The sequence below is a fragment of the Plectropomus leopardus genome, chromosome 15 (genome assembly GCF_026936395.1).
Source record: "Plectropomus leopardus strain MGB_pleo_1.0 chromosome 15, ASM2693639v1, whole genome shotgun sequence".
Lineage (NCBI taxonomy): Eukaryota > Metazoa > Chordata > Actinopteri > Perciformes > Serranidae > Plectropomus > Plectropomus leopardus.
In genome coordinates, this window is record NC_142190.1 from 10,040,674 (window position 1) to 10,055,804 (window position 15,131).

At 38.9% G+C, this 15,131-nt stretch overlaps 1 protein-coding gene across 11 annotated transcripts in view; it reads left to right on the forward strand.

Moving 5' to 3' along the window:
• Positions 1 to 1,543: 1,543 nt before the first annotated feature.
• The window catches only part of ncam1a (neural cell adhesion molecule 1a), a 302,862-nt gene continuing 289,274 nt past the window's right edge, over positions 1,544 to 15,131 (forward strand). For 3 of the 11 annotated variants that reach the window (XM_088088676.1, XM_088088677.1, XM_088088679.1), the window contains exon 1: positions 1,544 to 1,830. In XM_088088676.1, the coding sequence (XP_087944802.1) occupies positions 1,779 to 1,830 (52 nt within the window). In that variant the 5' untranslated portion in view covers positions 1,544 to 1,778. The remainder of the gene's footprint in view (positions 1,831 to 15,131) is intronic. The other 8 variants (XM_088088680.1, XM_088088681.1, XM_088088678.1 and 5 more) reach the window with 5 other exon arrangements.

Genomic DNA, 15,131 nt, shown 5'->3' on the forward strand with positions numbered 1-15,131 from the left:
AAGTAGTAAACCGTAACAGAGATGGGTGTGTTTATCAAATAGCACTGATTTTAACCTAATTTGAGTTACATAAACACAGATGTATTTTTGTTTATTTGACAAAGTGAATATGTAATATTAAGTAACTCTTTAACAGTCAACCTAAGAAATTCCTTTGCAAAGAAATATACAGCATTAAAGACTGTAGAATATGTTAACAAAATACATCAATTTATTAAGAAAAAACATTTTCTTAGTATACTGCATTGTGAAAAGTGCAATAGTTGATCTAATAAAAAAACGAAAAATAAAAATGGCCATACAATAAAATAAACACACACACACCTATCTATCTATCTATCTATCTATCTATCTATCTATCTATATAAAATAAATAGGTGCAAATAAAAATGAATCTAGTAAAAATAAAACTGTATAGAATGTATGGTACAAAAAACAACAACAAATTATCAATGTTATTTGATAAAAATCAGAAAAAATAAAATTAACTTAATGAAATATGCAAATAAACAAAATAAATACACGTATGAAAAAATAATAAAAATAATAATTAACCTAGTAACAAAATCTGTTTAAAATATATGGTAGAAAAAAACATAGTCAGTTGATTATAATAAAAATAGAACTGAACAGAATTACAGTATATTCAAAATACTACAATGCATTGTATAAAAAAACGACTGTTGATTTTGAAAACGACTGTTGATTTTGAAAAGTTTTTAGTGAAGTAATCTGGTCGCAACAAATGTCTACCGTGCATCTACAATGCCTATTAAGGGGTTAAAGACCAGATTAAGTAGAGCAGCATATAAAAGCTTTGCATTCTTTATGTGGTTAAAGTATTTTCCGTATTTTGTACAATGAATGAATGCTATGTACACTGAAAAGCATTGTATTTTATGTCTCCATCTGCTGGTGGGCCATGATGTTAAGAGTATGTGTATTATGATGTCAATAACACTACAGAAGAGACTTTATGATCACTAAAATTTTGTGTGTGTGTTGGGGGGGATCTCGATATCAGTATTGGTTATAGGCCAAATGAGTTATTATATATATCGACATATTGGATATTAGCAAAAAATATCAATATCGACCATCCCTATAAAAAACAAATTAGACTATTATGGAAACTTTCTTCAAATTATATTGGAAATAAATCATTGTCCTATCAAGATTTATATGACATTACGTGATCAGAATAAGTTTACTTTTTAGAATAAGATTTGGTGGTGTTTGTTATGTGCAGAATAACACCATATTATGTATTAATAAATAAAAAATAATAATGTATTTATCATTATTATAATTTGATGTGAATCACACTTTTAATTGGTCCTCAGTTTGGAATAATTGTCTTGCTCCATGTGTTACTAAACCTCAGTTAGGTAGTTTGTAAGCTCAGTAATCCGAATTAGAGCCTCTGGTGACCATCTGCTGTCTGCACCGGCAGCTCCGCGCACTACTTTGTTACTGCATTCACCTCAGCCCGCCCCCTTGGTGTGTGTGTGTCTGTATGTGTGTCTGTGTGGGTATTGCCTACCGGGCGGAGTAATTCGTGTTGGTATCTATTGAGTACATGTGTGTGTGAGTGCGTGCTACGGCTGCTGCTTGTCACTCATTGTGCCGTGAACACGGGTAGCGACAAGGACCAAAATTCCGTCCGGTAGCAGTTGTTATCCCTGGAAAGGCTGATATCTGTTTCCCCCCTCTGTAGAGACACCTCGCTTGTTTAAAGTGCGTCTGCTCTTCAAGGAGAATATCTGTGACACATTACAATGCTTCAAATAAGGGACCTCATCTGGGGATTGCTGGTCATTGGCTGTGCAGGTAAGAAGCTGAGTTATTTATTATTCATATTAGGTGATTCCAAGGCTGTGGCCAGAGCAAAAACTGTGTAGATTGCAGGCCGAGCGGTGTTGATTCCGGAGCAGCATCCTCTGGTCCCGCTTGCGGCATCCTTGTCACTGACTCCGGACAGTGGCATTAGGTTAGAGCTGGTGCTCTGCAAAATTCACCACAATTGTGTCAAAAGTTTCTCTAAGAAGTGAGAGTGTCTGCTCTGTTTGAGCCGGGTGCGGCGTTGAATACCAACTGGGACGCTTTTTATCCAGTTTTTTTCTATTTCGAGTTTGGTCTCAGGAGCCGCTTGCCTCGGTGCATTTTTGAATATCTCCGCGCAATACAGAGAGGGATGCCATCTGAGATCCGTCTGACTTACTATCTTGAGTGAAGTGTAGCTTCATTTTGAGGAAAATTACCCACGCGCGCAGCGTTTTTATGCAAGTTAAGTTCACTGGTGTGGTTAAAGGTTAGTGGATGCTGGCTGAGATTATAGGACTGGTGATGCAGGGACGCTTTCGTGGTCCCCTCATGCCAGCAAATATTTCTCACACTCTGTATAGCTGCTTACAAGGCACAGTTTTCTCGTTTCAAATATCAAATAACGTTAACTAAACGGCGTATGTTCTCATCCAAAAGTCCGGCTCGGCTCGCTCACTTCTGCTGGGTCAGCCGTGACGCACCGAGGATGCAGTGTCCGAGCGTCGCTCGCTCCGATCGCGGGGATGCTTTGTTTCAGTCCACTAAAAACGGCTTTTGGGACATCTTATCAAGATCAATTTTAGTTTTTTTATAAGCACGCGCTTAAACTCTGTTTGTTGGACGGATTAGATACGTCCACGATTCCGACTCTGGCCATCATCGGATTTGGCACGAAAACGCAAATATGCACTAATGTGTCAATGTGGGATTTTAGAGTTTAACACCGGTCTGGTCGTTTAGGTTAACAGTTCGACCCTCTTTTATGTAACATAAGCTCTAGTTTCTTTATTTTTTTTTCTATTTTGCCATAGGCTGTAGGGCAGTGGAGTTTCCAACTTAGCGCAGTGCGTTTTTAGGCGCAAAATGATGTTGACATACAGGCTCAGCCTGATTTGAACGTAGTTTTTTATGTGGTTGGTTGGGAGGAAATTCGTCATCCATTGAGAACGACTGAATAGTCATTCAATGTATACAATAGAATCCAATCCCAGAGCTCCCATGGTTATGGGGGGGGGGGGGGCATTTTCCCCCTAAACCCCCACCTCTCCCGCTTCTCACATCCTCCTTCCCTCCCTGCATCTGCCCCCTCTTTCTACAGACTGCAACTGTGTGCTGCAAGTGGAGTTTGAGGACCCCCAGGGGTCCTTGGAGAGAGGAAGAATAGTTTGATTTAATAATGATTTCATTTAGTCGAAATTAGCCCAATCAGAATATACAAGGGTAATTATTCTGACCTGGGGTTTAGATTTCACCATTCTTCCTCCATATCTGAAAAGTATGCATTTTCTTTATTACTTTCCTTTTTTTTACCTCCAGGTTAACATTATTCATGGAAAAAAAACCCTCACTCACACACGATTTTGAGGCTGATATCAATATTTGAGTTTTAAAAAGTGTGGTTAAGATATCAGCTGATAGAGGATGGGGGGATAAATAGACTAAGGGCCCTTGTGTTATTAATTTAGGCTGTGTGTTCAATACATGCACTGCGCTTGACATTTTATAGTTGAAAAATAAACTTGTCAGTACCCTCTGGTGGACAAACTACTGAATATATTTATGATAAACTAAAATTGTCAAACATTTACAGCCTCATCGGCTAGGATTTAATGGTTTATGTGGGCACAATGCCTGTCAGCTTTCAGATTTGTGACTTGATAATATTTGCGAACATTTGCTCTGCATGCAACTGAACTCTATGCACCTCTGTACTGAGTAATTAAACCCAGGCTTTATTTAGTTCTGCGGAATATTTTTGAGGTATTTTCAAAGCAACAGTTTCTTGCCACCATTCACACCCACTGTGTCAACCTGTCACTGCTAGTTGTGTAGAGGGTGGTGTGGTACCAAGAACACTTAGGATATGCTCTTTTTTTTCTTTCTATATGATTCATGAACCTACCAAAATATTCTTACGCCCACACAATTCACTGCACCTCATATGGGAGGGAAAGTGAAAAGAACCAAGAGGGAGATAATTAGACAACTGTGCCTTAGCTCTGGTCGGTTGCAATAGGGGAAGAAATTCAAAGAAATTGATCACATTATTTGATAGGCCCGGGGTATATTAAAAGGGTAATGACAGTATCACACAGTTTGAAGGCTGAGCAATTTAATTACATTTATTGATTTCCAGTTCCTGTTCCAGTTCAGTGATAATTAAATTTCAAGTGTAGTCACAAACATAAGGACGAGGAGCTGCACTGGCTTCCAAGAAATGATTGAATAATGGCCAAGTTAAATAGAATATGATTTTAGATGTGGACACAGACGGTGGCCTCTCTTGTCTTGGTCTGTCTACACTGCAGCCTGATGGATTGAGTCTGGTGTGTGTTACCAGTTCTGACCTTGTGTTATTGGAGTGATATCCATGGCCATCATTCTGCAACCCGAAAGAGTGTAAGGTGATGGAGGCTAATCAGAAAGACAAAACTATTTGTCACACCTATTTAAAATAAGAGTACCCAACTTTGCTGAGAGGTGGCACTTTTGCTCATTTTCGTAGTTAACACTAAGCAGTCTGGTTCAGTTCTGTTACTTACACTTTGGGACTTGTTAGTTTTGACATTTTCATTGCCAAAAATTGTGTATGGAACCGAGAGAAGCGCTCCATTCCACTATGTTTTTTCATCATCCCTTTGTTAAAGTACATAGCACACTGTTCTGATACTAAAACAAGGAGCTGGAAACATTGTAGTCTGTTGATTGGTCAATAGAGAATTGACACTTAGCCTGCAACTTTTAAGATGGACTGTCTTCTTGCATGTTTGTGCTGACATTATGAATAAAGGGGTGGGCAATGATGGCAAACTTTTGTGTGTGTGTGCCCCTTTGTATAATTGTACTCTCTCTAAATTATGGAGGTTTTTGCTGGTCCTTGAGGGCAGTGTAGGTGGAGCGCTCAGCTGCTTCCTTAGTAGCAGTTTGTTATTTGTGGGGGGAAAATAAATCTGTTGATTCGGTCAGAGCTGATCAGATCCGATCAATGGATGAGAGGATACTCCTAATCTATTAATGCAGGAAGATGATTTAATTGTAGAGGGCTGCCAGAAGTAAATACATGTCTGGGGAAACCCTGGAGGCAAAAAAGTTGAACCTGGCTCAACTTTTTGCTAAACTGCAGTACTAGTAGTAGTCAGGAAGGTCCACTTTCAGCATCACCCAGCTACACAGCACGTTGCTGGGTGATGCTGAAAGTGGACCTTCCTGACTGAATTCTTTGTAACATGGGCGAGGTGCAGTGTTTTGGCATCTGACAGACTTTCAGAGTCACGCATCTATTGCTTAAACTGGACTTCCTCAGTTGTATTTCTGTCTGTCATTGGTATCTGAATCAGCAAGACCCTACCAATGCAACTTCTTTTTTTCCCCCCAAATACTGCACACCCAGTGCTGTGCACCTGCCCTTCCATTTATACACGTTTATGACACTCAGGACTCAAAGGCACATGGATCTACTTTGTGCTTGAACTCAGTATCTTAAGCTACTGTGAAGTGAACTGTGAAGTTCATTTAATGGACTGCTCTAGATCTAAAACAATGTTTTCATGCATCAAGCAAAGAGCTGATCCCTTAAAAAAAGAGGGTAAAAAGTTTCTCTTAACATTTGGAGGGAGAGAAAATACACAATTCGTAAATGGCTAACATATGGGACTTTAACTGCTGTGGTGAGTTCAAAGCCACTATGAAAATAATACAGGCTATTTTTGACTTAGGGGAACTGGAAAAAGCAGCCAAACAAGGGAAAATTATAAGGCGTTTTTAGTCTGCTCTCTGGGTAAAACTGGATTCTGGATCTTCAGAACTTTGCTCTGTAGTCGCAACAAGATCCATGCTGTATTCAAAGTGACATATACACATTTTGTACCAATTTATCACAGTTTATGGTGATCAAATTCTCATCAGTGTAGGCGCTGCTCAGATTACAGCTGTGCCCCCCTTGGAATCAGCTGTATACTGACTACTACTACTGCACAGTTATTATAAAAGCAAAAGACAGCATCAAAAAGTTACTTCATATTGACTCATAATTGCACGTTTGGTTGATTTGCCAGATGTTCGGCCAAATTTGTGTTTATATTATGCAGTCTATGGTTACAATCCCAAAATTTGTTACAGTTTTTTAACTAAAAAAAGAAACAGAGGAGCATTGAGAGTAATGACCATAGGACTAGTCATACTGTCATTAGTGGCTGTTTACAGATCTGTGGATAAAACATAATGTTAAGGTCAGATTAATGAAGAAAAATGAGAATGACACGTGTGGCTATGGAATTTGATAGATTATCCATAAATTCATGTCATCTCACAGTGTCTTTATGCTGAATCAAAAAAGTGCAGACAGTTCCTTGCAGATAAGTTCAAAATGACTCGGCTGGCTGTTATATTTCTTCTCTGCTGACTGTTAGATGAGGATGGGCTGTCTTTGCATATTAATCAGTGCATGAATAGGGTCCATGAGTGATTTGCATTGTGTGAGCAATGAAGGCGTCCTATAGAGAATTCAATGTGGGAAAAAGAAAGGGGGGAAAAAACTGAAAAAAAGTAGATGGGCTTGTTATGCAGAATTAGGGCTGCCCCCCCAATCCTCCAACTTTTCAAGGAGGGTGTTTTTCTCTATCAGCACAGCATTAGTTTGCAAAACTTCATACAGTATATACAGTGTGCATGTACCTGTGCAATTGGATCTATGATGGTTTGCATCATGATCTTTTTCCTTGAACATTAAAGTAAATCAAAGTAAAACTGAAAACTATCATTTCATATTTCATTTCATATCAGTGGGAAGTGACATGTAAGAACTGCTAAACATTTTCTACAACGTGTGTTCCCGTTGCAAAGTACTGCATGTGAGTATGTAAGATTAACATCCGGACTTTATTGGTGGTCTAATTACAAACTTATCTTTTTCATGATGTCCTTAGTTACTTGGTAATTTACATTCAACAAATACCAAGGTAGTTGCTAATGACCTGTCTGAAAATAATGTGATTCAATCAGCTAAACCATTTAACCTTGAGAGTAACTCTGTCAATTATATATATTTGTGTTGCAACACCATGTTTCTGCAGTAGCCAGGATCAGACAAATTAAACACTGACTTTAGCTAGGGCTGTTTCGTGATTTCAGGTTGTTCACCATAGTTGCAGCCCATCTGTAACGAGAGAAACACAGATTTTTAACCTGAATCTTCTTTTTTTCAGTGTTTTTACCAGTTTAAATCAACTGGTCCATTTGTTTGGTGAGCAAGAGATCTATGTGGATATTTTGGCTCCTGTTGAAAACCTCCTGAATGTCTGCATCTTAAGTTATCAGAGGAAAAAGGTGGGCACACTTTAGCAGGTACTGGGCCACTGGCCCATCTGCTATGAGCTGAACAGCGTCGGAGAGACACTCTTTTGTAACATGAAACTGCTTTAATTAGTGTCTTCACTGGTTTAAATCACTTGGTTCCGTTTGTTTTGGAGTGGAATAGACCTCTGCAAACAGTTACAATCTGCAGTCCTCACCTCTAGATGCTACTCAATCCTACACACTGCTCCTTTATAAAAGCTTTAAAAAACTGATTATTAAATGCAAACCAGGGCTCATTTATGGAAGTCATTTTTTGACAGTATTAGTAATTTCTGTTAATCTGTTGAGATCAGAACAAGTATGACTTCTTCAGTCGGGTTCAGTATTAGTCTTCGTAATTTACGACACACATAATGCACTTATATTATCTGGTGGTCCGTCCGTTCAAATAAACAAAACGTAAAAATTGCCAAATATACTGACGACTCATCTCAGACCCTCCATGTTCTGGTTGCTTCCCCTGGTCGAACTTAACTTGTACTGAAAAACTCTTCAGTTCTCTTCAAAGAAGACTAATGCCTCTCACCAGGGTGCACCAGTATCTGCTTCTAATGGATTCAGAAAAAAACTGTGCTTGATGTGATTGTGCCCCACGATCACATTTCAGAAGGTATACCGTCTCCTGAAGTGGTTCGAATTCAAAACAGTCTTTGAAGCCGCTGGTGCCTCCAGGCTAATAGCCACGCTGCTCATGGAGAATATGGAAGGTGATGCTGGATGGACAGTTGTCTCCTGTGACACTCAGCATCCTCGGCAGAGTCCTTTATTCTCACCTCACCACGCTCACTACATCAGCTCTGCTGATCTGTGCTGCTTTGGCTCGCAGCATTGAATTTTTTTTTTTTCCTGAGCTCTGTTTTAAGTGAGGCTGCCAAGTCTGGTGAGGATGCCCAAGGTGACGATGGACTACTTTACTGCGTAACAGAATCTCAGCATGATGTCCCTGTCCTCCTTGAACTGCCTGGAGAACTACAAGCACCGATTTTATTTGGAATAGATACTGTTTGTATCGATGTTCCAGTATTCTTTATTGTTAGCATGGGGCCCAGTGTTATTTATAGTCTGTCACTATTCTAACTTACTTCCCCCAGGACTGGCACTGGTGAACAGATGGTATTTCTGTCTGTGAAAGTCAAAGACACTTCTGAGTTGTCTTGCGTTAATACTCCAGTGACAAAAGTGATGTTTTTACACTCCTTTACTGAACAGTTTGCTTATTTCAAACACACAATAAATTTAGGCATGCTTGGATAGACAACTCTTAAATAATAAAAAACAAACTCCACTTCAGCTGCAGTAACCTTTATCAGGGATCACACATATGCATGGCAGCACAGAATGATTTGCATCCTTAATGATGGATTGCTGGCACTCTTTCTGTCATGAGTCACAAGTGCAGAAAGAAGGAGGTTTTGCTTGTTTGCCCCTTTGTTCAATGATGCTTTTGAGCGATGAGACAAGGCAGGCATGTCATCCATGTGTCGCTGCTAGATCTCAGATGCTGATGTCCAACACTGAAGCACACAGTTGCTGCATATGGTGCTCAGCAGTGGTCTTCCATCTACTGCAAAGCTATTTGCAACATTTAATCAGATATGTGATAAGTCTTACAGTTTTGTACGAGAGACTGTCAAGATCGTCCATTTACTATAACAGGACTAAAGGGCATCACATACCAGCTGTGTATTACATGCATCAAAACACCCATTGTTTCCAATGTGAGCCTGCACATAGGCGGCAACTTTCACACACTATTTACCAGCATCACCTCTCAAACCAGTGGTTTGGCACATCCTGGCTCCTGTACCTTTGCTACTTATGTATGCGTTGTGTGTCCAGTGTGTGCTACAGGCACCATGCCATACCGATGTGTGGAGTCAGCCAGCAACACATGTGGACACTTCAGCTTAAGCACACCCCCAATGAAGTATAAACAGAGTGGCTTGCGTGTTCACTACCTGTTCTTCTGTTTGTCTCTGTTATTTATATTTACACTGCTAAAAACAATGGGTCCCATATAACCTTAGATGTTAGATTCTTTCCCCCCAATTAAATGTGCTTAATTCCTTTGCACCATGGTCCCCGTTGCTGACTACTCCATGGTTTATCTAGAAAAGGGTTAGTCAGATGTGACTCATATTGCCACTTTTGCTAGTGTAAATTGTGTTTATTAGTCAGTAGGGAAATATACCACTTAGACTTAATATTCGACTGTATTTGGACTTGGTTATCCATCTTTGGTGAGCAGTGGCTACACTGACTTGCTGGGTAACTTCAACTGTCGTCCCAGCTCCTCCATGACGTTTATAGTTGCTATGCTGCAACAGAGGTAGCCAGTTCTGTATTGTTTTTGGCTACTTCACTTGTGCTGCAGCTTAGGGGCTCATTGAAGTAAAAGTGTAAGACAGTCTCTGGCAGTTTGTTCCAGGATTTCAGCAGCCTAGCTGATATCACACCTGCTTTATTTATCTTCAAGGAGGAGGATTTTCTACTCAGAAATGCTGCTTTTTGAACCACCTGGAGAGGCAGCTCATTTTCATGTACACCTGGTGTCTACAGGGATAATTGTTGCTCATTTAAGATGCATGCAGTGATGTTTTTTTCCATACAATTCATTGTAATTGTGTTTCAGTCTTTGGAATATTTCGCTCTTTACTCAGTGAATGTCTTTTTGTTTTGCTTGATAATCTTATCACTTTTCAGTGGGGCCTGTTGCCATTATCTGCATGAGCCCTAACTTCTTTTTAGTGTTACATATTAACCCGAGCGTCCTCATGGAAGCTAACATTGGTTTCCTTGTTGTTTGAGCATTTGATTGGCTGCTGAAGTAATCACTTATTTATCCTGAGCTTTTCGTTCTGCTTACATTCATTGGATGTGGGATAAAGAGATGCGACGAATTAGTGAGTGCACTCTAAATTCCAACTGACAAGGTGACGGTCCATGATGAATTCACACTATTTTAATTAAGTACACAAGTTGCACATGCTGCTTACTGACGTGAATATATGGCATGTTCAGCAAGTAAATAGGCTGCCACTTGAAATTCAAATATTCAAATAGTCAGTCGAAGACCACTCAGTTGACTGAGATTCTTAAAGTCACGCAGTCTTTTTTTGTTAATGTACAAAGTACTTTTACACTATGGACCCAGACTCAGGATGAGTCTCAGTTAGATGGAGGCAGCTGCCTGGAGGCAGGGAGGCTTTGCTCTGAGATAAAGTTATCGACTGCCTTCTGCTTAGAAGTTGTGAATTTGCAGCTCACAGCATGTTAATTTGGTATTGTATCTGGCTTTTGTTTGATATCTGGTATTGGCAAAAATGTTGCACATTTCCAATCTGTTGTGAGTTTGCACATATTAACTCGGGGCTAACTCGACTTGTTTACTATATTTCATTAACGTCACTGTCACCTCAAATGCCCAGAGGACCCATGTTCAAACTCCTAAATTGTGTATGGAAAGAAAAGCAACCAATGGAAAAATAATGGCATTGGACAGCCAAATCTGATTAGACTAACATTATTTCGAGTTTGGTGCAGCCCTATTAAGGAAAAACAAAAACTACATGAAAGCCAACTGCATGTCAAACAGCATAGACTGGCAGACATATATCTAACATGCTTTGGCATCCCCAAATCCTAATAGATATTGCTATTCTGTCTTTCCAACACCTACAAGTTTTGAGTTGCTGCCCATAAACTCGCCTGACTAATTGTGAGCAGCGCCAGTGGTTGCGAGCACACTGACTGACATAGCTCTCAATCATGATGTCTAGTCCCTTTTTTATTTTATTGTCAAGTAAATTAATTAAAATCAAACTTATAAAAAAAGGAATGAACACAAACTTACAGCAGTGGGATAAGAACTACCTAAAGGGGAGATTCGGATGGTTTGCCTTCACCTTTGGGTAACTGTCATGTCATTCATCTTTATTATAAAGTCTGTGGTTTGGTCTGACTAATAGTTGTAAGACACCAGACAGTAATTTAACATGTTTATATTGTTGCCCTACCTGACAAGAACCTGTTTCTACCTTTTCATAAGTCATACTAAACAAAAGCTATTACTTATGTCCCAAGTATATGCTGGTATATGCATTATGTTGGTGATAAATTAGCCAACACATTGGTTGGGTTGTAGCATGCACTCCATTAAAATGTGTTTTCCCGCCCTTGCTGAGAAATTTGCCAAATGGACTGCCGCCAATGTGTATTACAAAGCTGGGATAATGCCCATTAGGACAGGAGAAACCAACATGGTGTCTTATTTTGCATTTAATTTCACACCGTCACAACATTAATCTGTGTATATAATTAGTATGCTATAATTATACTAATTCACATCAAAATGTGTAAAAAAAAACAAGCTTAAAATACTAAGCTTGTTGACTTGTGATAAAGCGTAGGGAGATGTCACGTGTGCTTTTTATTTGTTGGCCACCATTGATATTAAGGGATGTGTAGGTGGCCTAATGCTGTGTGAGGAGTTTGTGTTAGCACATACATACTGTGTGCTTCGATGCTCCACCTTATAAACTCTGCATCCTCTCAGTATCACTTGCTGGGATGTCTTGGCGCTTACACAGTTTACCTGATCTAAAGTTGTCTGACACAATTTAACTGCTCGAGCTCAGAGACCAACTCAAGGATTATTCTCGCCTCAGTGATAAACAGTGTTTATTTGATGCACATTATGAGCACAAAGACAGAGCAGGCTTCCGATGCATTTTCTGGACCTCATTGTCTCACTTTACCTTTGCTGAGCTGACATGAAGAGGCAAGGCCATATTGTATCGGGCATGTGTTTTACTGAGTCTTACTCCCAGGGAGTGACTCACCATCATGATGTAATGCCTAGCAATGGCAGTTAGCTCATCCCAGGGACTTTGTGATTGGCTGGCTTCCTCAGGTGCCGTGCCGCCTCAGCCTTTGTGTGAAGAACAAAAAAAAAAACAAGTTTGTCTTCAGGGAGATGGGAACAGGGTGAGATGTGCAGCATGTGCAATATTCTGTGGACTTGTTTACTTTCTAAATTGGCACAATTGTCAGTGAGCTCATTCTTGAGGCGAGCATCCTCTGTGACTCCGTGGTGTTTTCACAACCATGCCAGCTAAAGTCCAGACTGACTTATTTCACTGCACACTGTTCACAAGCTCAGGTGGCACACACTCACTCTGTTTTCCCCAAGCTGCATAGTCACAGATATTTTATATCCTGTCTTAAGGTTTCATCTAATCTTTATAAAAACGTGGCTACTATACAGTAAGTAATGTGGGAGCTGAGTTCACAATTCTTATTCAAGACTTGGGGAGTTCTTTTTAAGCAGCCTTGCTGTGCATTCAAATAGCTGCATGTGCGAAAACGACAGACTCGAGACCAACTAGTGAATTCAGCTGGAAAGAAAACATATTAAATAGTAACTGTGGAACTGTTAAATTCTGGTAAAATGTAAGAATATAGGGATTATGTTTCTGGACAATGGTCATTTGATGTGGAGCTATTCTTTCTGAAATGGAAAAACAGCTGAGAGATGACACACTTTGTATTTTTTTGTTGCTTTTTAAAGAGGGCAAATGTGCAATCTTAGCAATTATGATGCAGTGTATGCATGTTTTAAAAGTGCAGTATTCAGTCCTGTCTGTGTACATCGCTGTGAAATCTGCTGTGAGGTAACTCTATGGAAACGAGAGGAAACACAGAGACACATCTAAGAGCTGTTGATCTGACAGCGGATGCAGCACAGACTCTGTGGACCGTTTGATCAAACTGCTGTGTCAAATATCATCTAATTAACTAGTAAAATCCTGCCTACAATCTAATATGGGAGCTGCATATAAGCAGAGCCCCGCTGCTGCCCATATGGAAATCACATGAGAACACCGATGAGGTCAGACTGATCAAAATAGATGATGTTTTTGTGTTTGGGTTGGTAGCAGGTGGTTGTAGGGTAACACCATCTAGGTGCTAAGAGGGAGTGGCTGCTGGCATAACTGAAACAAAGTGAACTGGAAAACATTTTGCAACTGGAGGGCTGAGCGTCAAAACTCAAGATTTTTTGAGAAGCAAGCAAAATGTGTGTGTAGCGGCGAGTATTAAAAAAAATGTCAAGGATTTAAAGTTAGCATCATGCTTGCTCTTGTTGGTGGGTTGTTTACTGAGAATCCCTGATTCAGATCAGATTTATTACATTTTTTTATGCATATTGTGGAGAAAGGGTTATATAATAATGTTATATAATATAGCAAACATTTTTGAAATCACATTCTCTTAGGATATAGAAATGATTTTTTTCTCAATGTAAAAATTGGGATTATTTTTCCATGAGATCTGTCAGAAATCCACACTCACAAATTAAAAATCTAATCTACATCATAAGCCACTTCTTAATAATTGAGTGTATTGTACAGAGCCTCTTGGGCATCATATGGTAGAAAAAAAATATTGATGTAAAAATCTTTGCAAGCCAAACGGACGGATTACCATACCAAGCATGGTGTTATAGATTAATTATTAATTTACTAATTTGTGTGCTCAGATTAATATGATGTGCACTCAGCATGGAAATCCATTTACACAGATAAACTGTAAGCAAAAATAATATTAGGAGGGTTGCACAGTCAAGATTCGTTCATGGGAAGGATAAGGCATTCGTTATGGACCTCTGACCTTCAGAATAAAAGGGTTGAAAGTAATGCAATTTTGCATTTATACCTATTAAATAAAACACAGATTATAAATAAAAAAGAGAATATATTACCCGAGTGTGATCAGCTTGTTTTCAGTCTATTTAGTAAGTGCAATAAAATAGATGGTTTTTAACATTTCCACTTTTACAGAATTGTAATTCCATGCATTTATTCTGAAAGCAGGGTTCCTGTGGATCCTCAATAGGTCTTAAAAGGCATTGAATTCATAAATCTAAAAATAAGGCCTTAACTGTTTATATATTTATATATATATATATATATATATAATATATATGTGTATGTGTGTGTGTGTATGTGTGTATATATGTATATAAGTATATACTGTATATATATTGTATATGTATATAAAAAAATATTTAATGAATCCTTTTCTTCAAAATGTTTGGGGTATGGAAAGAAGAATTGTGTTAGTCAGGTTTTTCTGACATTGCATTGTAAAATCCCAAAATAATTGGTAACATTGATTTGTTTGAAAATAATCAAGCGAATGCCTCTTGCATAAACATCAAACAGATCAGAGTAGCAGAACCAAAAACTTTTCACATTCGTTTTTCTTCTGCTCAGAGCAGAGGATCATCTGTCTGCGGGAAGTGCTACTTTAATGAAAATTGGCAGTTTACCCAAAATTTTGCACCATGGCTGAAACAAGGGCCTAAACAAGAGTCAGTGTGTTTTATGCAGAAAGGTTTTTGAATTCTGCATAATGGGAATCACACATGTAGAGTGAAAACTCAAAAATCACAGACACAACCCACCAACAAACAGGAAGTATTTCCCACTTCTGATTGACCCTTGTCACTACCATGCCTTAAAAGTTTTGTGTTTTGTTTAGTTAGATTTATTTTCATGTTGAAAAACAAATTAAACCTTTTCACTGAAGTAATACATAAATAAATAAATCACATTTTAGGACACACAGGACAGGGAAGTTGTCCTTAACACTTGTCAATGATGTTCATGTTTTGTCGTTACTGTAAAAATGGGCCTAAATTTAATTTTGACTGACATTACAAAAGTCTTCGA